This window comes from Pseudonaja textilis, chromosome 2 (genome assembly GCF_049901715.1).
Source record: "Pseudonaja textilis isolate UNSWEBS1 chromosome 2, rPseTex1.2, whole genome shotgun sequence".
In the NCBI taxonomy this organism is placed as follows: domain Eukaryota; kingdom Metazoa; phylum Chordata; class Lepidosauria; order Squamata; family Elapidae; genus Pseudonaja; species Pseudonaja textilis.
In genome coordinates, this window is record NC_141991.1 from 156,498,563 (window position 1) to 156,524,529 (window position 25,967).

Below are 25,967 nucleotides of genomic sequence, written 5' to 3' on the forward strand. Positions count from 1 at the left end.
CTTTAAACAAGTAAACTACAAAGTATCTCACCCTGAAATCCACATCAGAAAGCTTCAGCACAAGAGAGGAATACAATTTAGAGAATACCTTTTTCAAGAAACAAGTAATACTCCTCTCACTGAACACACCTGGATTATCTCTTCCTCATTCCACTGAGCAATTGCCTGGAGGTTAGGACCTGCTTTCCCATCTTCTTTCAGAGCAGCAATAATGTTCTTGGCAACTTGTTGGGGTGTTATCTCTCCAGATCTAGTGAACAGTCAAAATGCAAACTGTTACATTTCTACTCTATTGTCAGATTCATGCTGAGCCTGAGGTCACTGGTAGTCCTGAACAGTAAGATTTCAAATGCACAATCCCAAGTTCTTTAAAGGGAATGCTTAGTGAATCAAGGCTGAGCCCTATACTACTATATCATTTGTGCTGTGATGAACCAGGTTACTCCATGTAATTATTCAAACCAAACAAAACAGCTATGTTTTCATTCATGCAATATGCTAAGTAAAGCCAAACAATTCACATTATGGCCCAGGTATTCTGGCCGCAAACCACTGTTTACTTATGATTCTTAAAATGAGTGAACTATGTGGTTAGCTGCTCAGTTGTTTGGGAATTGAGTGGCTGAGATATGTGACAATTAAATTAAATTTGATCAGATATATGTTCTTGAATCAGACTGAGGAAAAACATGATCTTCTAGTTCCATCTGACGTGATTACGCATTATAATAATTGGCCCTTGTATGAATCATGAAGTCATTCCTCACCCCTGGAATGGTACTCCAAAGTAAATTTAAAATCAAGAACCATAGTTTGCCTGAAACATATGAAGCATGGGGAAACTGGGAATGATTATTCAATTATGTGCATGAACATAGGTAAAGAAAAACAGAGTTAATTCCACAACAGAAACTAACGCCTGCTCATGCTAAAGATATCTTTATGGAAAATACAAACAATGCTTATATTTCTCCATTTGTTCTGGAATGGAGTGAAAAATAAGAACAAAGTTGGCCCTTAAGCTACTGTTTTGTCAATCAAGAGAACTAAAAAAAACCCCAAGAACAAACATACTTAAAAAAAAAATGCTGAATTCCTTACCTATAGCATTTCAAGTAATCCTGAATCCTTTTAAATCTGAAAGCAGAACTTGCAGAACATGAACTGTGACATAAAAAGGAACAATAATGATTCATGGATAATCTGAAAAGAGTAAGATGTTAACCGAAAAGCATTAGAGGCCCTCTTCTAATCTTTTTAGCAGAAACTGTCTGAAACTGGTGGTCTTTCATTATTACTCATCCAATTTGACTGGATATGGCTCCATTTCTTTCTTTCTCAACTGCCACATCCTACTGCTGAGAGCTGCTGTGAAAGGAGGCAGTAGCCCATACTGCTCAATTTCATTTTTCCTAACCAAAAAAAAAAATGAAAATCACTAGGAAGAACAATGGAAAAATGTTTTCAGTTCCAATTCTGAATTCAAAATATACGATTTGTTCAATATTTAAGACTCCAAACAGGAATTCCAGAGTTTCATTTAATTTTAAAACAATAACACAACAGAAACAGAAAACTATGTATCTCCCTTTATGAATGCTCAATACTTGCTATAATTTGTGGATACATTGCATTCTTACAACGAAAGTTTACAGAGCTATTACTTTCAAGTATTTGCAACTATATATTTCCTACCCCTTAAATTACACACATGCCTTGATTCCATCAAACTCTGGAGAATTGCTGAGACATTTTTTGATTCTGACTTGTGCTCTTTTTTTTCTGAAACCACCAATGGCAAAAAAGTAGGATCTTCAGGAATATCAAGGTAGCGTAGAGCAGTAAAATTGTTCATCCTGCAAAAAGTGCATTAATATTGTATTAATTTGAGAAAGTTTTTTTTTAATTCAGTCAAGCACTAATTTAAAATTGTTTTCGAATGATAACTTTTTAAAAAAAATTTCATTTTTCTGTACTATTTCCCTCAAAGTTTTCCATTAATGACATTATTCTAAATGTATCCTAAATGTTGTCAAAAAAAGTTGCATTATTGGAACTGATCAGATATACATACCATGGTCTACATTTCCTAATATTGTGCTAGCAACTGTGGTCTCAGAAGAAAGTGGTCTGCTATGCAGACAGTACACTCAGGGAGCCCACATTGAATCTGAAGGAGCCAGCCACAGTTGCCAGTAAAATGTCAGGAAATCTGTTGTCTAGAGCAGGGGTTCTTAATCTTTTTGAAAGAATCACCCCCTTGAGCCATTGAAGAAGTTATCATTGCCCCCCCACCCCCAACATAACCTCTCAATCACAACACAGGGAAATAATTCTTCAATTTATGCAAACACGTTTTTTGTTTTCTTTAAAATTGTGATCAGGACATATCGAGGCAAATAATTTATTTCCAGTCTTTTTCCCATATCTCAACTGTGTGAAAAATTCTGATGCCACCCATCACTTTACTCCCAAACTTTGTGATACATGTATTTCATTATTATCTGATTTATTCAAGACACTTAAATGCAATGACCACTAAAAACAAAATTCAATTGCAAGAAAATGAAATGCCTGAAAAAAACAGTAACATTTAATGATTTAATTACAAGTGAATTGTAAGATGCAAAAAGAAATATAAAAAGGGCATAAGAACAAATCGCAATGCAGGAACTAAGAATTTCAAGACGAAAACTCTGAAACTAAATTAAGATTCGAGGAAAATATATATTTATGCACACTGTAAAAAAGGTTAAAAAGACACAAAGAAAATTTTTACAGAAGGAAAGCAACAAAAATCAGAGCGACAAATTTAATGGGTAGAGTGATAGAGGCTGCTGTGCAACACGCATGAAGATGAGCAATGGATATTCACATATGTACGGTGTTCTGTACTGAAGCTAGCTGAAGGAACATTTTAAAACACAGTTCAATCCACTAATAGCGAGCGATCTGATGTTTTTGTACAACAGATATACAGTGGTTCACTGTACAAAAAAAGTCTCAAAAGTGTTCCCCAAACTTCTCGCTCCATCGCCCCCATATCACCCCCCCTTCCATTCCTTCGCCCCCACGTTGCCCCTTTTCATTCCATCACCCTCCTGAAAAACGAAATTGCCCCCTGGGGGGCAATATCACCCAGGTTAAGAACAACTGGTCTAGAGCAGTCACTAAACCCTGAAACTCAAAACTGTTCAACAGATACCAGCTGTGAAAGCCAGAAGATCAATTTACATACATAGCTTCTATGTTTTCCTCTGTCAAGAAATGCAGGAAAAAAAGTCAGCCAGAACATATACAGGTAGTCCTTGAGCTTCATTGGCAGTTGAGAATGGGATTGCCATTGCTAACAATGTGCTCATTAATTGCAATTATTACATGACTGCATTACTTAGTGATAATTCAGATGGTCCTGGTTGTCTTCACAACCCCAAGATATATGAGTTATTAAGCAGGAAGCAGAGAGAGGGCCAGGTAAGGAGCACAGGGGTGTGGCGTGGAAGGAGGGAGGCCCCAGGAGGCTCGGTGTAGGCCTCATGCATATTTGTGGTATAGGAACACAGCATAAAACTTGGGGAGGCCAGGGAAACTGGACGTGGGGTTGTTGGAAGTTACGATTCACCCCTCTCCTAGGAAAAGAAATCTTAAAACATTAGAAGGGGAAGGAAAATTCCCCTAAAAGAATGGATAGGTGAAAACACAAGCAGGGTCAGCTCCATTAGCCCCCAACTTTGCATGGGACACACATTAGCTAAGATCCTTTCCCACAGAAATCAAATAGACAGCAAGCTATAACAAAACTTGTGAAAAGCAAATGGAATAACTGGAAACCCAGGATATTGCAACCAGGTGCAAACTGACAGCTACAAAGAATCAGGGAAAAACAGAGATTGGACTCTTACCAAGATCCCAGGAAGAGATCCCAATCTTGAGACAGGAACTCATCACACGAACACAAATCAAAGACTTCAAAGATCCACACTTACAAATCAAAGAACCTGAAGTGTATAAAAAAGGGGTTTTCCTACTCACTTGTTAAGTTAATCTCAGGAACGCTGTAGAATTTATTCTTATTTGCCTTCCTATTAATAAACTGCTTCTGGCTTCCAAAGCAGCTGACCAAATGATTTTGCAGTAAAATCTCCCAGCTGGGAAATTTGAATCCACAAAAGGATAGAACTTTGCCTTTTTCCTGAAAGGGCAAGGCTTCCTTTTCCTTTCCTAAGGGTGTACAGTGTAGGGCGTGAACACAGGAGGATGGAGAAAGAGGGCATTGCATGCATGTGAATGTGTAAGCATAGTGAGGAAGGAGGCTGAGGAAGGAGGGTGCCACTTGTCTGTGTGTGATTGTAATGAGACTGGGGGAAAGGTGTTCTGGTGAGTTTAAGTGAACAAAGGGAGAATAAAATGTGGTGCATATGAATGAAGAAAGGTAGTGGTGAGATTTTCTTAAGTGACTTGCTTCCCTGTTGACTTTGCCTTTCAAGATGCCAGAGGACTTCCGGTTTGAAGGGCTTCGGCGACGGACAGAAATCTGCGATCATGCGCGGTTTCTGTCTGGGCTCGCCGCTGGAGCGCCCCTAGCCGGCTGGTTTTGGGGCTAAGCCACCCCGTAGAGGTGGTGAAGAGGGGGGAGACCGCCAGCAGGGTTGAGGAGAGCCACATCTCTCCTCCTCAGCTGGCCATTACTCCCTTTCCCGAAGGCGGTTGCAGCGGTGGTCAGAAATGGCCACCACAAAGGAGAACTCGACCAGAAAAGAATGTGCAGGAGGAAGATAAGAAGTGAAAGTTTTGGCTGACCGAGTTAAATTGTAAAAGCAATAACTAAGGTATCCTGGAATTTAAACTTACAAAAAATAACATCGCTCCCAAAAAAGAGTCGGAAGCAGCGAAGGAAAGTGAAAAGGGAAAGGTTTGGCTTTTTTTTTTCTTCTTTCTCCTTCCCTATACTGACAACTAAGAGACTTAAATAAGAAATCGGAATAATCCGCTTTGACATCAATAGGCAATTAAGCTGAAAATAAAACAAAATGCCAAAGGGATAATAAAGATTTCTGGACATTAAAAATTTTCTTTTTCATAAGCAGGAAGGGAGAGAAAAAGAATAAGGGCAGGATCTGGAAGAGGGAGGAGACTGCCTGGAATTAAAAAGAATCTACAGTAAAACTTCAACAAGACTTCTAAAAGATACATTTTAACTGAAACTTTGCAACTAAATAGTAACCCCAGGAAGAGAAAGTGAAAAAAAAGAGCAAAAAAGAAACAGCTTGCATGTATTTGGATTATTTGGTGATCTTTGGATTCTTGGTTATTATATTTGAATGACTAAAATCAATCAGGTGGTTGTTTAAAAATTTATACAATGGCACCATTTCTGGATGAATTGAAAATGGAACTTAAAAAGTACAAAGAAGATGCATAAGAATGGAAGGGTTCTTTTGGCTTCGTTTTTCAATTCTTAGAAATGGAGATTTGGAACTATGAGAAACAACAAGAAATCACTGCAAAACAAGAAGACTGGGACAAAGAAGAAGCCATCTTTAATGAGCAAGCAATTTTATGTGGGGAAGAAAAAGGAAAGGGGGAAAGAGAATGGAGAATTTAAGACTTAAAAAAACAACCAAAGAAAAGATGCCAGCCTTCTCACCTTGTCTGATGCCAGAAAAGACTAGTTTTAAGTCCCTTCATATAGTGCCATTCACTGAATTAATGGTCGTAACTCTAGTATTCTTCTTGCATTATCTGTAATGCAAGTATTATAATTTAAGAGTGTCCTTTGATCAGGCAGACTGAAAGATCAAGCTGACCATTTGCCTTCAGCATCCATGCTACCTACAAATCAGTTTCAAAACTATGGATTAGTAATCAGTAATGAGAAGGAAGCAATCCTGGGGCTCTCTTTCTTCTTTTCTTCCTTTTTCCTTCATATGTAAAAGGTAAGAAGATTCTAATCATGGTTTGGTTTAAATAGCAGCCCCTGACAAACATGTAACTGCAATAGGAAGCTTTCCATTTCTTCGACAGGAGAAAAGGGGACATAATAGCAGCATTAAATCTAGCTTTCATGTCCAAACCATATGCGAGCTTAAATACAGGTTATCCTTGATAAGTAGTCACTTGCTGTCCCTTTAGTAGCAATTGGGACTGGAATTTATGTTGCTAAGCAATGGAGTTGTGCAACAGGCATGTCACAGGTCAGAAAGGTTGCAGTGAGCTGTGCAAGAGGTGCCACAAGAGTTGGCAGTGTGCTCAGAGGTGCAGCACAGATGGGGAAAGGTGAATGAGTGACTTGCATAAGTGCAGAGGGCTGCTGGAGGGTGAACGGATGGGGGAGATTTATCTCAGTGACTTGTGATCTTCCCTGCCAGCTTCCCCCATTGACTTTCTGAGCAAATAGTGATCATGTGATTGCAGGATGCTTGGCAACCAATTGTAAGTGCAAACAGATTGTCAAACACCCAGACTGTGGTCACAATGGAGACAGTGGAGCAGCCGGACTCCAAGATCCAGTGTGTTAGATTGGGGTGGATCGGTTCCCAGAGAGACGCGAGACCATGGTAACTTTCAGCTCTTTATTTTTGTTCAGCTCAGTACAAGAAAACTGGAGCTGCGGCAACCCTTCATATAGGGATTGCTCCCGGCTCGGCTGCCAATGGCAGCGCTTTGAATCTCCAGCGATCGGCTCGGCCAATCGCGGTAGATTCCCAGCGCTCCAATCGCAGCCGCCAAGTCAACCAATCTGGTTGCGGTCCGTGCGGAACAATCAAGTGTCAGGTTTTGAAGTATGCTAATATAGCACACCACTCCCCTCTTGGTTTCATCTGGCGGTGCGTAGTGATGTAGTCTCATAGGTAGGCGGGGCTTCATACCTGCCTAGTTGACCTGTGCGGTTCAGTTCCAGCAAGGTCCTCGACCGGTTCGGACGGACTCCTTGTCGCTCCGGTTCCCTGGGATGGAACTGCCTGGAAGGGTGAGCCGGGCCTTCTTTGGTAGCTCTCTCCCGGTCTACTTGGGCTGGTCAAGCTGCCGCTTCTGTTGTTCCCACCTGGTCTCTCCGGGCTGGTTGAACTGGCTAGGCTGCTCCTTCCAGGTGAAGTCTCCCAAAGTTCCTGGTCGGTTGGTCCAGCGTCTACCGGTGAGTAAGGCTGGTTTACTTGGGGTTGGTTTATTCTGGGTGAGGGGTGTTCTGTTTGGGTTTTAGCGTTCCCTTCGCCTCTTTCTTTGTTGTTTGATGTTTCCCCCCCCCTTCTGATTTCTTGGTTGGGTGTTTGGTTGCTGTTAGCGGCTATTCTTGACCTTAGCTGGTCAATGTGCCGCTTCCAGCTTCTTCCGTCGGTGGTTTGCAGTCGGTAAGACTGGGGGCCCCTTATTTGGGTGATTGTTGCCGGTACCCAGATTGGGTCCCCTGTAAAGTTTTTAGCATAGAAGGTATCTCCAATGTTAAATGTCCTGTATTTTCTGGAGGAGTCCGGGGTTTTTTCCAGGTTGTATGTGGGGTGCATTCTGTCTAATGTGGATCTTAGTTTTCTGCCCATCAATAATTCTGCTGGGCTTTTGTTTGTGGTTGAGCTGGGTGTGATGTGCTGGATAAAAAACATTTTATTGATTTTGTCTTGTATGTTGCCGGTTTCGATTTTTTGAACTGTATTTTTTATGTATTGAACCATGCGTTCGCCGCTGGATGTGCGGGTGCGGTTAGTGCATGGCGTATGCCCTGACCTGCCAGGAATTGTTCAAATGCTAGTGCGGTAAACTGTGGCCCGTTATCCGACACTAGCACATCTGGCAGGCCATGCGTGGCAGAGTTTGCTTAGTTTCTTGATGACGGCTTCTGTTGGCGTTGATTCCATGGTGCTTACCTCCAACCAGTTGGAGTAAGCATCGACAGTGATGAGGTACATATGTCCCTTGGTTGGCCCCGTGAAGTCTATGTGGATTCTAGACCAGGGGCCTCTTGGAGTTTCCCACTCTCAGATCCGGGCAGTGGGGGGGGATTGGTCTAGTCTCCTGGCACCTTTTGCATGTGACTACCCAGTTTTCAATTTGTTTGTCCATTCCTGGCCACCAGGCGTAACTCCTGGCCAGGCTTTTCATCTTAACCAACCCTGGGTGCCCCTCATGCAACATTCCCAACACCCTTTCCTGCAAAGCCTCTGGAATAACAACTCTGTCCCCCCAAAGTATGCAGCCCTTTTGGGTAAAGAGTTCAGTTTGTTGGTTTCTGAAGGGTTTGAATTGTTCGTCTCTGTCCCCTTCAGGCCATCCTTTTCCCACCCAGCTCAAGACCCACGCCAGCCGCTTGTTTTTATTGGTTTTTCTGGCAATGTCTGGCGCAGTCAGAAGTGGGTTTCTATTTTCAGGGTTGTCGTTGTGGATGCCAGGTCGTCTTCCAGGTCTGGTAGTGGGGAACGGCTCAACGCGTCCGCGTGTGAGATGTCCTTGCCAGGTCGGTGTGTCAGCTGGTAATTGTAGGCGGCAAGGAATTTGGACCACCTTGTCATCCTCGGCGATAGGATGTTCGGTGTAGCTTTATTCCCTGCCAGGATCCCTAGCACCGGCTTGTGGTCGGTGAAGATGGTAAAAGTCCTACTGTAAAGGTACTCATGGAATCTTTTGATGCCAGCGACGACTGCTAGGGCTTCCTTGTCCAGCTGACTGTAATTCCTTTCCGGCTTGGACAGTGTCCTTGAAAAGAAAGCGATGGGTGCTTCCTTACTGTCCGGCAGCGTGTGGCTGAGGATGGCTCCGACTCAGAAGGGCGAGGCATTGCATGTCACTGTCAATGGCAGGGTCTCGCTATACTGGATGAGGACCGCATCGGATGTTAGTAGGTTTTTCGTGTTAGCGAAAGCGTTTTCCTCCCGCTTCCCCCAGGTCCAGATGGCTGTTTTATCCAACAGCCTGTGCAACGGTTCCGCCACGGTTGCCTTCTGGGGCAGGAAAACATTATAAAAGTTAATGAGCCCCAGGAAAGCTTGCAGTTCGGTTTTGTTTCTTCATCTTGGGACTTCCTTGATAGCTCTAAGTTTTTTTTTCTGTAGGGTGGATCCTGTGTTTGTCTAGGAGGTACCCCAGAAATTCGACCCTTTCTGCCCTCAGTTGGCATTTCTCTTTCTTAAGTCCCAAGTCTCTGGATTTCTTCAGTACCTCCCTTAGCCGGGCTTCCAATTGTTTCTCGTTTGTCGTGGCCACTAGTACATCATCAAAGTAGGGCACCACCCCCTTTATGCCTTGAAGAAGCCTCTCCATTAGGCTCTGGAAGACCCCTGGCACCACGCTGACTCCAAATTGGAGTCGGTTACAATGTGGGTCACAATCGTCTGGGCTTCGGCAGTTGTGGCATCGACCGGCAGTTGTTGGTAGGCTTGTGCCAGGTTGAGTTTCACGAAGACCCGGCCTCCCCGCAGTGAGTGCAGAAGGTGCTGTACTACTGGGATGGGGTATGCGCTCTGTTGGAGAGCATGGTTGAGGGTGGCCTTATACTCCCCGCAGATTCTCACGGACCCATCTGGTTTGATGGGGGTGACTATAGGGGTCTCCCACCGGGCGTGATCGATTGGCTCCAGCACCCCTTGTGCGATGAGCTTGTCTAGTTGCTCATCTATCTTGGGTTTGAGTGCAAATGGCACTCGTCGCGCCTTAAGGAGGATTGGGGCGATGCTTGGGTCTAGATTAAATGCAATTGGGGACCCCCGGTACTTGCCTAAACTGTCGTGGAAGACTTCCTGGAAATCCCTCACGAGAGCTGCTTCCCAGTCTGCCTCATCAATGTGGTGTATGCCGGTCACTTCGATGCCCAGGGGTGCGAACCACTGCAGTCCCAGGAGGCTTGGGCGGTCTCGGTTGACGATTGTTAGGGGCAACACCTCTGTACGCCCCTTGAATGAAATGTTAAAGTGTCCTATTCCGACTACAGGGATGTGGTTTCCCTGGTAGTCCTTGAGGGTTAGTTTCGGGTCTTCCAACTCACGGTGGCGGATGGTGGGTGCCAGGCACTTGATTGTGTGCCAGGAAACCATGGAGAGGTAGGACCCGGAATCCACCTCCATCTCGCATGGCTGGTCCTCGATGCCCACCGTTACGTGCACCTTTCTGGCATCGATGGTGGAGGAATGACTGATGACGACTGTCTGGTGGGTCTCCTCCCTCTGCCTCGCCTCGCTGAGTCGCTTGCTCCGGCCCTCTTGGCTCCAGCGGCTTTCTGTGTGGCAGTCTCTGGGCTTGGTGGGGGTGCCGTCTCACTGTCGGGAGCTGCTATCTCGTCATCGTGGGCTGTTGTTCCTTTTGTTCTGGCACACTTTGGTGATGTGCCCCCACTTTTCGCAATGCCGGCAAATGGCCTCGAGAAAACGGAATTCCGCAGCCGGCACATTGGAACCGCAACTTACGTCCCCTCGGTTCCCGACGATCCCGTGCTGTCTGGAGCCGGTGGATCTCCTCCTCCTTGTCCTCCGTTTCCGAGAAGGAGTCAATGTCGCCGTGGTGTGTGGTGATGGTTTCCCGCTGGCCGGTCTCAGTGTGCTTCTCTGGTGTCGGGGTCGTCTGGATGGCCGCCAGTCGGTCTGCTGTGCTCATTTGCTGCATCCAGGCCACCGATTTGCAGGTGGCCTCGGCGGCAGCGGCCTCAGCAAGGGCATCGGCGAGGGAAATGTCGCCTTTTGCCATGAGCCAGCTTTGTAGGACGGGGTCCCTGAGCCCTAGGACGACGCGGTCTCGCAGGGCCTCATCCAGGTCAGTGAAGACACACAGGCCTCCGAGATCCCTCAGCGCCGCCACAAAGTCACTGAGCCCCTTGCCCTCGCACTGGTCCCGCCGGTAGAAGTCGTGCCGCCAGATGAGGATGGGCACGGCGGGGGCATAGTGATTTCGTAGTTTGGGCTCGAGATCGGCCCAGTCCATCTCCTTGACGTCGGCCGGTTTGGCCAGGGCTTTGGCCATCTTGAACACTGCGGGCCCACAGGGCCCGCAGTGTGTTCTTCTGGCCATTGGTATCCTTGAGGTTGCTGCATTCGAGGAACATTTGGAATCTATTGGTGTAAGATTCCCAATCCTCAGCAGCGGGGTTGAAGGGTGGGGGTGGCGAGGTACTGCCAGCCATGCTATCTGTCGTGCTGTGCCACTTCGCCACATGCTCGGTTGGTCTCTTGTCTCGCGATCCCACCTTCGTCGCCAGTGTTAGATTGGGGTGGATCGGTTCCCAGAAAGACGTGAGACCATGGTAACTTTCAGCTCTTTTTGTTCAGCTCAGTACAAGAAAACTGGAGCCGCGGCAACCCTTCATATAGGGATTGCTCCCGGCTCGGCGGCCAATGGCAGCGCTTTGAATCTCCCAGTGCTCCAATCACAGCCGCTGAGTCAACCAATCCGGTTGCGGTCCGTGCGGACCAATCAGGTGTCAGGTTTTGGAGTATGCTAATATAGCACACAGTGATAACCACCATTTATGCAACACCATTATAACTTGGAACAGTCACTGACCGAACGGTCATAGATCAAAGACTATCTGCAGTATCTTAAGCATGTTCCGTGTGTTCAGAAGTTTCAAATCAATGGAAAATTTCTGGTTATCAGTGAATGAACAGTATGTTCAGCTATTGAATGTTGTGCTAATTTTGAACTTTTTAATATTCAATCAAACTTTACACTCCAAACACAATACAGAACCACATCAAGAAACTATTGTAGAAACTGTAGTGCTTGGTATGTATGTAAAATAGAAATGTTCCCACATATATTATTTAAGAGTACAGATTGTTAGCCTAGAAAATCTAGTGCTACAGTGAAAAAGCTCTCTGTCTCCCATACAGTGCATGACTCATTCAATTTGAGTTTGATTTTCATGTTCTCCATTTTACTCTGCTTGCACTTTGTCTCTATTATGTAATTCAGTTAGTAAAATTGTACTTACCGCATTAAAAATGGCACCAAAAAAAGTTGTCCAAAAGCCTACAATGAAAAAAAAACAAAAAATTTTTTTTATTTCTTTGTTCTATATTGAGTTTTATTTCAACAGACTGAATATAATTGAGCATAAAAAGAGCTAAATACAAAACACGTACATGTAAGCATCTTTCTCTAGACTGAATTTAAGGGACACCCATACTGCTCTCTCCAAAGCCAGAATATGCAATATTGATCTGGTATAGTGAATCAGTTATAGCAAAAATCATTTCCCCCATTCTCAAAAGAAAGTGGCTTCAAATTTTTTATACCACACAGGAAACAGGTGCAGTAATTGCTGTATGCTGCCCAGAGACATTTTCCATGAGGCAGCCACATAAATTTGATCAATAAATAAAATAAACGTTTATTTTACATCTCAGGGAATTCTTTCATAGACTTTAAATCATGCCTGTTTCTTCCTCAGCCAGTGGAGAGAAATCTGGCATTATTCCTAACTGGAGTCTAACGTGTTGAACAGAGGAAGTTACAAAAATGCATGGACTCCATTTGAACTCATAGTGTGACACAGAAGCAATAATCCATGCAAAACGAAATGAATAAAACAACAAAAGGTATCCAAAAAATGCAGGTTTGGCTATAAAAATCACAGATTCCAGAATAGGCAGGAAGTTGGCCAGTAACTGAACATCCCATCACATCCCATCAAACTACCTAGCCCAACAACAATAAATGAGGATACAGCTGAGGTACTGTACAGTACAGTAGAAAGTACTGAAATGTTATAAAAAGAGAGGGCCAGACAAGGACTTGGTTGGAAGACATTCCATGTACCCATGGGTCACAATCCATCTTTTTCTCTCCCCTCATGTTTCTCAATTGAACTTGGTAAGTATTTGATTAAACAGAATGGATAACAAAGACTTCTTTGTTGTGTACCAAAGATCCCAAAAGAGTATGAGGGCAAAAATGAAACAGAAGCTTCCTTTTCCTTAAAACTCAGTTATAAATCTTTAAATGTTTAGATAAAAGTAAACTTATCAAGTAACCTTTTTGGTTAGAGAGACTGTTGTCATAACTCAACTTTTATGATCTAACAAATAACTTTTCAAAAGATAGCAGTTAGACTTATATACTGCTTTCCACCCTTCTCTAAGCAGTTTACAGAGTCAGCATATTGCCCACAACAATCTGGGTCCTCTTTTTACCCACCTCGGAAGGATGGAAGGCTGACTCAACCTTGAGCCAGTGAGACCTGAACTGCCAAACTGCTGGCAGCTGGTGATCAGCAGAAGTAGCCTGCAGTACTGCACTCTAACAACTGTGCCACAGATGAAAGAAAATTGTTCACTAGTTATCAAATGACATGATTTGACACAGTATCATTACTGTGCAATGACTTGGTTACAGACTCATCTAGGTTGCAAAGGGGGATGCGGCCAGAGGTGAAAGATGTTGGTTTGACAGACCTACACAATGTCATTATGATAAACATTAAATAATAGGGAGATCAGGATACACAACTCGACTCTTCATTCTGCTTAACTCTTTTTGAGGTTGGAAGGTTATCGTCAATAATCTGCCATTTGTTCATCTAACCTGTGCTGTTGTATTCTCATGAAACATCATAATTAATCAGAGAATGCCATAGCCTGTCACAGAGAATTGCATCAAATAATGCCCTCATTTTTAATGTTACTAATAGAGAGGGACAAGAGATTACCTGAGGTTATTTCGCAGATACATTGATCCATTCTTGAAAAGTTTAGTCTAAAATCTGCTTATTCCGCAGCTATTTGTTTCTCTCAGCTCAACCAATCAGCAAGTTTTTGAAACAGATATTTTGCATATAATTTACTGATTATACACTACAATCTGATTGGAAAATAAGGTTAAGTTGTTCTTGCTGCCTTTTTGCTAACTGGTATTACTTTACTTTTTGGATCAAGTAGACAAATTGGAAATTTATGTCCAAACCACCTGGAAACTACCAAGTGGCCTAGCCTTACCTTTGATAATCCTCACTGAAAATCAAGAAATATGCTATAGATATAAAATATATATAGATATAGTTTGAAGAGTACAACTTTAACCATATTGGTCTTGGGATTCTATGCTATAAAAGACATATTCCGTACAAAAAGAGAAGGCCAAAGAACACAAGGAAAACCGAGAAAAAGATGGAGAGACATCAAAGACACACAAAAACACAGCATCAAGTAACAATGGTTGAGGCCACTAGAACTTGGCATCTCCCTCAGCATCCAAAGTAGTAAAAGAAGAAATAAAGAAGAACGAGGAAGAAAGGCTGGATACTTACTGTATTGGCCAAGTGCACGCAGAGCTTTAGAGGAAAGCCAGATAGTCTGGGGGACCACTAGAAATAAAGAGAGAAACAGACTCTGGTTTATAGAAGTATTGCCACCACAAATGCATTAGCTGTTGTTTTTTAAAATCAAATAAACACTGCTGTCCCTCCAACATAATTACCACAGCATATGACTGTAATTTCAATTATATCTAAATCTAATTTAATTCAGAATTAAAAATAATTTGGAATATTTTAGAAATTACATTTTTTCAGCTCTCTCTATATTTTTAAATAAATCCTTATATATTCATTTTTGTCAAATAAATTCCTAAATATTTAATCTAATGTCTTATTCTATATAAAATAATTATTCCCTCTCTGTTAAGATATGGTATCTCCATATATCCAAAAATGATGATAATGACATACAAGCTGAGAGGGAGTTTGGAGAGTAAAGGGGAATTTGCTGGAAATCCTTTTAGAGGAAATAATTATTGGTGGGCTGCTAGGGGCTCAGGCAATCCCCTAGCTAAGACTTTGCGGGGCTCGGCGAGCCCCCAAATCCCACTCCTGGCTAGCCACCCCGCATCGCCCTGCATTGGTCACCATAGCCTTAGTGCAGGAGCAGCCCTGTACTTGCCTTCGTGCCACATTTGCACTCAAGGCAGCCCTTACCTCCCGCCACACAAGGGATGAGGAGAGAGATTAGAGAGAGAAAAGGGAATTCTCCCCTTTTCTCTCTCTCATCTCTCTCTCTTTTGTGTGCACGAACACACACACACAAGCAGGATACCCTCCTGGGCTGGAATCATGGTGGCGGCAATGGCGACTCCTCCTCCCGATGCCGCCACTGCGGGCTCACATGAATAGTCAGCTGCGCTCTTCCCTCATTGTATTCAGTGGCAGCGGCAGCAGCAGCAGCAGCTGCTCCTCCTTCCTGAGCCGACATGAAGGGGAACGTGGCTGGCGCTGAGCGTGGAATCATAAAAAGCAGCCGGTCGCAAATCCAATGCCCAGCCTTGGTCCCGTTCATGTCAGCTCAGGTGAGAGACGAAAGAGAGAAACAAGTGAAAGAGAGAGAAGGGGGAGAGAGCAGGGGTGGGATTCTACTGGCTCGGACCGGTTCGGACCAGTTCGGTAGAACCGGTTGTTACACTTCTCCGTAGTTCAGAGAACCGGTAAATCACGCCTCTGGCTGGCCCCGCCCCTCTCTGCCCGCTTCTCTTCTCCCTGTCCAGTCAGACCTTATCGTGCATGCGTGACATCACACACATGTACATCACTGTCTGCAGCCTGGCCGCCCACCAGCCCAGCCATTGCTATCTGCCTTCTGTTGCAGTGCTGCCTGATCTGATCTCCCTAGGTGACTGAGGCTCTGCAAGTCACCTATCTGCCACTGCCGGTCGCCTTTCCCTGCCCCCTCACTTGCCTTTTGCCCCTTCCCCACTTGCCTTTTGCCGCCGCCAGTTGCCTTCCCCCCACTTGCCTTCCACCGGGGAACACATGGAGAGGCTCATGTCAGCTCTGGCCAGGTCAGTGGCTGCTTCTCTCCCATGCTGCTCTGGCTGGGAGAGCGAGAGAGTCTTTCCCAGCACAGCAAAAGCTTGCAAGTCCCCCTCCCATTCGGAAACGGGCTCTGGCAGCATAGAGAAACAGGATTCAACCAGGTTGCTTCTCTGCTGCCGACCATAGCCCATTTCCCAATGGGAGGGGGACTTGCAAGCTTTTCAAGATTGAGTTTAAGAGCACCCCATGGAAAAAGCCGAGAACAAAAGTAGCAGCTGCGAGGACGACAGGGGCATGTGTGTCCGTGGTCCCCTCCCAGGTGACAGCCAAGGCTTCACCTCCTCTTTTCCTCAGAGGCACGGTGTCTGCCCCCCTGCACACTCTGCCATCTGTCACCCTGCAGCCTAAAGGTAGCCCTTAGATAGCCTAAAATGGTTTGGGTAGTTTTTGTACTATTAAAGCAGTGGTCTTCAAACTTGACAGCTTTAAGACTTGTGGACTCAACTCCCAGAATTTCTCCTCCAGTCATGTTAGCTCAGGAATTCTGGGAGTTGAAGTCCACAAGTCTTAAACTTTCCAAATTTGAAGACCCTTGTATTAAAGGCTCATCTGTATCTGAGTAGATGAAGTCCACAAAGTATTTGAGGGTGAGATTCACAGGAGAACTTCTGAAAAGGAAAACCACTTTGGAATCTAAAAATGAGGATGTGTCAGAAGACAGGTGGAATAAAAAAAAAAGACCAAAAATTTATGTGATGGTTATAAAGTAGTTCCACATTAATTCATTGCCTGTGAGATATAGAAAATTGCCACTAACTTAATGTAAGTGCTTTTCTTAAATCTAGTTAAATAGAGAATTCCTAGTGCTTAAAAAAATAGAGCGATATAAATATGTTAACATATCAGATATGTTAAGCAAAGAGACTTGAACCTGGGAAAGTGAAACTAAAATTGCTTTTTAACGTCTGTTAAATTAATTTTTAAAAAAGTATCAGTAAATAAGGTTTTGACTCCTTTGTTTTCTTGGGAGGGTTCTCCCTTTTCAGAGCAGGGATACCTTTTCCTTCCTTGACCCCACCCTGGGATTTCTTTGGCACAACTTTATCTTTTCCCTCCTCGGGGCTTTTTAAAAAGCTAGCCTTCCTCCCCCTCCCCCTCCTCTCTCTCACACACACACATGCACAGAAGTTGGATCTTTCTTTCCTCCTGGCCCATGCAGACAACACCCACACAAATGAGTTAATTGGTCATGCCTACCCAGTCAAACAACAACCAAGCCACGCCCAGCCAGCAAGACACACCCACAGATTAAGCCACGCCCACAGAACCAGTTGTTATGAAATTTGAATCCCACCCCTGGGAGAGGGACACAGAAATGAGAGAGACCAGGAGGGAGAGAATGAGAGAGAGGGAAAACAGAGGGAAATAAAGAGAGAAGGAAGAGAAAGAAAGAAAAAAGAGAATAAGAGAGAGAAATGAGAGAGAGAAAAGGGGAGAAAAAGAAAGAGAAATGGGAAAATGATGGAGGAAGAGAATGAGAGAGAAGAAAAAGAGAAACAAATGAGAGAGAGAAGGGGGAGAGGGAGAGAAATGAGAGAGCTGGAGGGAGAGAATAAGAGAGGGAAATAAATGAGAGAGAAGTGGGAAAGAAAGGAAGAAAAAGAAAGAAGAGTGGGAGGGGATGGAAAGAGAAAAAAAGAAATGAGAGGGAGTGGGAGAGAGAAAGAGAGAGAGAGAGAGAGACCCATTTCCCACAGAAAACACCAGGAGCAACAAAACTCTGGGTAGGCGTGGTTGGGGGGGTCATGTGACTGGGTGGGAGTGGTGTTGAGTTGGCCACACCGAGCCAGCCAACCCAACCCAGGCAGTCATTAGGGCAGAGAGCCCTTTGCTAAAAAATTGGAAGCCCATCCCTGATTGCATCTACATTTAGGGAAACATCATTCATTTCTTCAGGGATAAAGAAATCTCCTTTGATGATCTTAAGAAATAATTGAAAAAAAACTTTTATATAATTTTGTTAACACAAATTGAGATAATTGTTATTTTTCAACAATCAGTCTAAAAGCTTACTATTATGAATCCTCTTCCCATCTGATTCGTTTTTTCTGGAGTCTATGGTAAACTTTCACATATATTCTTATTCCATACTCCCCTTCCGTTTTGTTAGAGGCCACAATTCCTTTTTACCAAAATCTTTATTTTCCAAGAGATTTAGAATGTCATTTTAATATGTGTGTTTTGAAGATATACATTATGTATTAAATATTAGCTGACAAAAGTTTGATTTAAGACATTAAGTTAATGGCTTCCGGTTTGCCAGGCTTCGGCGACGGCAGGGATTCGCGACTCTGTGCGATCCCTGCCGTGCTAGCCGTCTTGGTGCCTCCGATCCCGACGGATCTGGAGGATAAGGCTGCCCTGTTGGGGCAGCCGAAGATAGGGGGGATCCGGACAGGGGCTGAGGGGTATCGCAGACCCCCTCCCCAGCCGGCAAAACCCCCTTTTCTCAAGGCGGTGGAGCCGTGGTCTTAATGGCCGCCACGAAGAAGCCGGCAACTTGCTTAAGAATGTGCAGGAGGAAGAAGGAGGAAGTTACAAAGTGAAAGTTCTTCTTGGCTGAACCGGGACTTTAAGTACATATTCAATACCTTGAAAACTACTATTTTTTTGGGATGTTACAATGTTCCCAATGGAGGTTTCCTAAAGCAGCGAATGAAAGTGCTGAAAGGGAAAGTTACTCTCCCTCCCTTACGGAACTAACAAATGGACATGGAAAATCTGCTTTTTAACAGAAGGTAAAAATTTAAAGCCCTTTGTTACAAGTGGGAAAGGAGAGGTTTGGAAAAAAAAAGTTATATTAAAACTTTGTTGGAGGAGATGCCTTGAAGATTAAGAGACTAGAAGCTAATTGCAAAAAGGATTTAAAATACAGATTGGGTTTTTTTTCCTAACTGACATTACCCCAGGAAGAAATACTGCAAAAGGAAGAATTTTGTGCTTTGCTTGGACTGTTTGATGACTTTGGGACTTTGGGGAATTGTTTTAAGTTTGGAAATATTTTGGTTGGCTTAATAACAAGAAGAGGATAAAGAAAAAGAAGAAGAAAAAGTTTATAATGGCTCTATCCCTCGATGAACTAAGAAAACAATACGTAAAAATAAGGAAAGAAGGCAAGGACGCTATGGGAGAAGTCCTTTTTTTTTTAGAAATGGCGCTTGCTATTTGTCAGCAAATTCAACAACAGCTGGAAGAAGCGGAGGAAGAAGAAGCCATTTTAATGAACTAAAAAGTTTGATTAAGAAAGAAAGGAGAAAGAGAGGAGGGAAAAGGAAGGATTTAAGACTTAAAAAAATATCTATGAAAGAGAAAAATAAGATGCAAAATCAATATAATGCTAGAAAGCAAAAGGAAAGAAGAATACAACAGAGAGGGGAAGCCAAAAAGGTGGAGGTTAGGAGAGGAGTGGGTAAAAAGGCTAGGTGGGTCAAGAAAGAAAGGGAAAGGGGGGGAAAAAGTCACAAAGGTATAAAACAAGATGGGAAAAAGAAAAAAATTTTTAGGGACAAAGGGTAATGTATGATTTTTTTAAAAAAAAAAGGGGGATTCTGCAAAGTACACATGATAGTATTGTAGTATTTCTTTAAAAATAGAAAATTAGAATTTTATAAGATTCAATAAAAGATTAAAATATTAAAGTATAATGTTAAAATGTTTAATAATGAATGATTTTAAGTTTTAATAAAATATTAAAGGAAATGTTTAAAATATTAGTTTAATTATAGAGTTTAACGGGCTAATGTGCTGATGTTATTATAGATTTATTATTGTAGTATTTGTTTTTGAAATAGTAGAATGTACTAAGCAGAATCAGATTGGGATTTAGGTGCTATTTTAAATGTCAATTTAGGGGAATGATAGAAAGGCATCATACTCTGATTAGTGATTTCAGGAGAAATTATTTTTTTTTTATATTGAGAATGAGATAAATGTTTAAATGGAAAAGAATGGACAAAAGATATAAAAATACTGACTTAAAGCAAGATGAAATATATAAAATAGAATTAAGAAGTGGGAAAAGCAGGGAGGAGTTATATAGAAGATATAGAATGGTAAACAAGATAGGTAACGGTATATAAGAAGAGCATGAATTTAATTGAAGTCCATACAAAAAGAGGTAATCTGGGGCCAAGCTACTTTCTAAAAGGAAGTTTTATGTTTTTGTGTTTTGTGTGTGTATGTTCAATTGAGAATTAATAAAATCTCGGAGGAATGTCAGATGAGAATAATTGTAAACAAGTCAGAGGGAAATATAAATATGATGATTTAATAGTAGATAAATATAGAAAAGAAATGTGATTGAATAAGAGTAAAGAGAAATAATGTGAAATTTGTTAAAGGGAATTTATGTGTCTATATGGAAATGGGGTAAATTAGAAGTGTGCGATATAAAATAATGTTTTACCTGCCTTGTAAAGATTTATAATGGAAAGAGGTTTTACGTTTTCAATGTTTAATGATGTTTTGTTTTGTTTGTCTTCAAAATTAATAAAATTTGTTTGTTTGTTTTTTTAAAAAAAGACATTAACTTATACAGGCTTACTAATTTTTTATCTACTTTTAAAAATCTTTGCCCTTCAGGGGTGGGTTTCTATTGGTTCTGTCCACCTCTGTAGAACCAGTTGCTCCGAAGAGCATCAGACAGAGAACCGGTTCTATGTCTGCTGCTGTCGTGGCCCGCCCCTGCGCCCAGACTCTTACCTGACATTCATTTCCTGCTTTTTCAACTGCAGCTGCTTTGCGCGACACAGCTGCAGTTGAAAAAGCAGGGAAAAAGGGCTTTTCAAACTGCTGCCTACTTGCACGCAGCGCTGCTCAGCTGTCCAGGCAGCTCAGCAGGTTGTAAATTGCACACACGCAACGCTAATCCATAGAACCAGTTAGTTATACCAGTCGGATCCCATCCCTGCCTTTCTTATAGAAAAGGACTCCAACACTCCATTATCATCCATGAAGTACACCACATGCTTTATTAGTGATACTATCTATTCAGTCATGTCCAATTGGACCTGCTCCCTCCAGGTTTCCCAATTTTATACAGCTTTTTTCAGTTGTATTATGCTATGTTAGCTTTGATGGTGTATACCCATCATTTTTGGAGAGCTGACCCTTCCAAATATAACTGCCTTTTTCAATGAGTTTGCTTGCATAATAACGGCTGAAATAAGTAATGCGGAATTGTGATTTTGCCTTCCAGCTTGGGGTTTTTTTTTTGTAAATTTTATTTGAGTTTTCAAAAAAAGAAAAGAAACACAATTAAAACATCTTTTTTGAAAGCAGCATAATCCCGGGTTACATTTCTTCGTGCAGACACAATTTCAGATTCATGCTCATTTTTATATTCTATTCCATATCTTATTACTATTTTACATTTTCTGCATAGCTTCTCCCCTCTTTTAATTTCCTCAATTTTATTATATTTACTTCATCTCAATTCAAATCATTATATTTATATTTTTTGTCTGTCCTGTTTCAATTATCTATTATCTTTTCTCATTAAACAAAATTTCTCCTGTAGTTACTGATTAGAGTATGACGCCTTTATATCTTTCCCCTAAAGTTATAACACTCAATATAATACATAGCTTCCATTGGGATTCTGTTTGGTACATTCTTAAACTACACAATATTCTTATAAGAAAGAAAAAATTATAAACGTATATAATTAAAACAACATTCCATTCCAATTCAATTCTATCATTAATATTAAAATTCATTAAAGTCTTAAGATTTTTCATGTTACTTTTCAATTAAATATCATACCTCTATTGGAACAATTACTAGCTTTCCATAATCAATTCCCCCCCTCTTCACTTATATTTTATAAAACATTGACTAATTAAAGTGTTCCCATTCCTTCCTAACTCAATTTTCTCATTTATTTTATTTCATTTACTTTATTCACAAACATTTCACTAAGTTACACTAACCATTATATCCCTCATTCTAATCATATGTTGTTTCCAATTTTCTAAAGTTATTTCTATTTCAAATATAACAACACAATCTCATGTACCTTTACAAAATCCCCCTTTCAGTTAAATTTTTACCCATTGTCTCTAAATAGGTCCTGTTTCTTTATATCTTGCTCCGGACTTTTGTGACTTCTTTTCCTTTCCTTCTTCCCTCTCTTCTTCTCCCTCCCCTTTTTACCCCTTTGTCTCTCTACCTCTTCTGTATTCCCCTTTTCTGTTGTTTTCCAGTATTATACTTATTTTTTGAATTATTTTTCTTTTCTTTGGTTGTTTTTTTAAATCTTAAATTCTCCATCCTCTTTCCCCACTTTCCTTTTTCTTCCCCACATAGAGTTACTTGTTCATTAAAGATGGCTTCTTCTTTGCCCCAGTCTTCTTGTTTTGCAGTCTTTTCTTGTTGTTTCTCATAGATCCAAATCTCAATTTCTAAGAATTGAAAAATGAAGCCAAAGGAACCTTTCCCTTCTTGTGCCTCTTCTTTGTACTTTTTAAGTTCATTTTCAATTCATCAAAAAGTGATGCCATTGTAAAAAATTTTAAACAACCACCCGATTGATTTTAGTCATTCAAATATAATAGCCAAAAATCCAAAAGTCACCAAGTAATCCAAATACACACAAACTGTTTCTTTTTGCTCTTTCTTTTTTTCCCCACTTTCTCTTCCTGGGGTTACTATTTAGTTGCAAAGTTTCAGTTAGAATGTATCTTTTAGAAGTCTTATTGAAATTTTACTTTAGATTCTTTTAAAGTCCAGGCAGTCTCCTCCCTCTTCCAGATCCTGCCCTTATTCTTTTTCTCTCCCTTCCTGCTTATAGAAGAAAAAGGTTTTAATGTCCAGAAATATTTATTGTCCCTTTGGCATTTAGTTATATTTTCAGCTTAATTGCCTGTTGATGCCAAAGCAGATTTTTCCAATTTCTTATTCTTAATTGTCAATATAAGGAAGGAGAGAGAAGGAAAAAAAAAGCCAAACCTTTCCCTTTTCACTTTCTTTCCCTGCTTCGGACTCTTCTTTGGGAGAGATGTTATTTCTTGTAAAATTTAAATTCCAGGGTACCTTAGTTATTGCTTTTTCAACTTAGCCCAGTCAGCCAAAACTTTCACTTCTTATCTTCCTCCTGCACGTTCTTTTCCGGTTGAGTACTTCTTTGAGGTGGCCATTCCTGACCACCACTCCTACCACCTTCGAGAAAGGGAGTTTGACCAGCTGAGGAGGAGAGATGTGGCTCTCCTCAACCCTGCTGGCAGTCTCCCCCTTCTTCACTACCTCTACGGGGTGGCTTAGCCCCGAAACCAGCTGGCTCGGGGCACTCCAGCGGCAAGCCCAGGCAGAAACCACGCATGATCGCGAATTCCTGTCTGTCGCTGAAGCCCTTCAAACCGGGAGTTCATCTTCCAGCTTGGTTTTATATACTCGAGTACTGAATCATATCTTTCAAAAATCCTGGAGCACCAGGGAACTACCAGAGGACTGGAAAAGAACTGATGTGGTTGCCATCTTCAAAAATGGAAAGAAAACAGACCCAGGAAACTACAGACCGATCAGCCTAACATCAATATCTGGGAAGATACTGGAAAAGATAATAAAAAAATAGATCTCCCAACATCTAGAAATGAGTAAAGTAATAACTACCGTGTTTCTCACAAAATAAGGCCAGGCCTTATTTTTTTTTTGACCCCTGAAAAAACAGCTAGGCCATCTTTTCGGGGGTGACTTAATTTCCTCCACCACCTAGAGTGGCCCATACGCACGTACATCGCCGTGAGGCTGCTTCTATTGGCCAACGAAAGCTCCCCGAAGGCAGAGTCCCCAGCTGCTTCGGGACGAGGCATGGCTGCCCATGTCCCCTCACCATTAGGCAGTCTCTTTTGGGTGATGACTCCCCAAGTGCAGACACCAGCCACTTTGATCGGCTAGTAGAAGCGGCCTCGGGGCAAGTGCACACACACACACACTTCCCTCACCACGAGGCTGCTTCTATCGGCATATGAAAGCTTCCTTGAAGGCAGAGTCCCCAGCCGTTTCGGGGAGTGGCATGGCTGCCCATGTCCCCTCACCTTTAGGCAGTCTCTTTCGGGCGATGGAAGCTCCCCAAGTGCAGTCACCAGCCACATTGATCGGCCGGTAGAAGTGGCCTCGGGGCGAGCACACACACTCCCCTCGCCACGAGGCTGCTTCTATCAGCAGACAAAAGCTCCCCAGAGTCCCCAGCCGCTTCAGGGTGAGGCGTGGCTGCCCGTGTCCCTTCGCCTTTAGGCAGTCTCTTTCAGGCGATGGAAGCTCCCCAAGTGCAGTCACTAACCACATTGATCAGCCGGTAGAAGTGGCCTTGGGGTGAGCATGCACACACACTCCCCTCGCCGCGAGGCCACTTCTACCGGCCAATTGAAGTGGCTGGTGACTGCATTTGGGGAGCTTCCATTGCCCAAAAAAGACTGCCTAAAGGTGAAGGGACACGGGCAGCCACACCTCACCCTGAAGCAGCTGGGGACTCTGCCTTCAAGGGAGCTTTCGTCTATCAATAGAAGCAGCCTCGCGGCGAGGGAGTGTGTGTGTGCACTCACCCCAAGGCCGCTTCTACCGGCCAATTGAAGTGGCTGATGACTGCATTTGGGGAGCTTCCATTGCCCAAAAGAGACTGCCTAAAGGCGAGGGGATACGGGCAGCCACGCCACGCCCTGAAGCGGCTGGGGACTCTGCCTTCGAGGAGGTTCTATCAGCTATCGGGGTATTCTAGTCTAGGCTACCTGCAGGGCACTCCTAAAGGCAAGTTTTCTCCCCATCCCCCCCGGCATTCCCCCCCATTTCTCTTCACCTCGTGTAGTTCTAACGAACGATGTGAGAAATGGCGGGGAAACGCATGGTTTAAATAGGCCAAAATTTGGGGGGCTGGGCTTAATTTCACCTCATGCCTAGAAATCATGCTGGGCCTTCCTATTGGCGGAGGCTGTATTGTTGGAGAAACACGGTAGAATGCTGGGGAACAAACAGAGTGAACTCGAATTACGAATACATGAAGGTAAATATGATATAGTAGGAATAACAGAAACTTGGTGGGGTAAAACCCATGACTGGAACATACTGGTAGAAGGATACAAACTATTCAAAAAAAAATCCAGACTCTATAAAAGAGGAGGTGGAGTTGCACTGTATCTAAAGGATCACTATATTGCTACAGAAATGCATGAAACCAAAGATGAAAACCTCCTAGAATGCATATGGGTCAATATAAAAGAAAAAAAGAATGACATTGCCATATGTGTATATTATAGGCCACCCAGTCAAGCAGAAAAAATAGATGTCCTTTTTGCCAGCCAACTAACAAACATATGTAGGAAACACACAACAATAGCAATGGGAGACTTCAATTATCCTGATATCAATTGGAAAACTAATTCTGCACCAAGTGAGAAATCAAATAAGTTCCTAACCAACCAAGCTGACAACTTTGTTGTCCAAAAGGTAGAGGGTGAAATTAGAGGAACAGCCATACTGGACTTAATTCTTAAAAACAGAGAAGAAGTGATAGAGGGAGTTGAAACTGAAGGAACCTTGGGTGAGAGTGACCATGTCATACTAGAATTCAACATAACATAAACACAAGCAAGAGAACATGACACCAGAGTCTTGGATTTTAAAAGAGTTGATTCCAATAAACTCAGAGAGAACTTGGGAAAGATTCCATGGATGAAAATCCTAAAGGGGATAACAACTCAAGAATCTTGGGAAACTCTAAAAAGTATGATCATAGAAGCCCAGGAATAGTTAACACCCAAGAAGATAGGCTCAAGATCCAGATGGATCTTGACAGACTAGAACCACTGGGCCTTATCTAACAAAATGAAATTCAATGTAGAAAAAAGTAAAGTCCTACACTTAGGCAAGAAGAACCAAAAATACACATATAGACTGGGTGAAACCAGGCTCAATAGCAGTAACTGTGAGAGGGATCTTGGAGTCTTAGTGGACAACCAGCTAAATATGAACCACCAGTGTGCAGCAGCAGCCAAAAAAGCTAATGCAATCCTAAATTGTATTAACAGAGGGATACAATGAAGATCAAGGGAAGTACTAATACCACTCTATTAAGCCTTAGTAAGACCACATCTAGAGTACTGCATCCAGTTTTGGTCACCACATTATAAAAAAGATGTTGAGACTCTAGAAACAGTACAGAGAAGAGCAACCAGGATAATTAGGGGACTGGAGGCTA

General features: G+C 42.5%; 1 protein-coding gene across 2 annotated transcripts in view; it reads right to left on the bottom strand.

The window, feature by feature from the left end:
* Nucleotides 1-25,967, bottom strand: part of LOC113444500 (uncharacterized) — a 58,616-nt gene that overhangs the window by 25,537 nt on the left and 7,112 nt on the right. For both annotated transcript variants that reach the window (XM_026713287.2, XM_026713288.2), the window contains exons 2-6: nucleotides 14,222-14,278; nucleotides 11,909-11,946; nucleotides 1,716-1,856; nucleotides 1,102-1,164; nucleotides 130-250 (exon numbers count right to left, since the gene is read on the bottom strand). In XM_026713287.2, coding sequence (XP_026569072.1) covers nucleotides 130-250; nucleotides 1,102-1,164; nucleotides 1,716-1,856; nucleotides 11,909-11,946; nucleotides 14,222-14,278 — 420 coding nt within the window. The remainder of the gene's footprint in view (nucleotides 1-129; nucleotides 251-1,101; nucleotides 1,165-1,715; nucleotides 1,857-11,908; nucleotides 11,947-14,221; nucleotides 14,279-25,967) is intronic.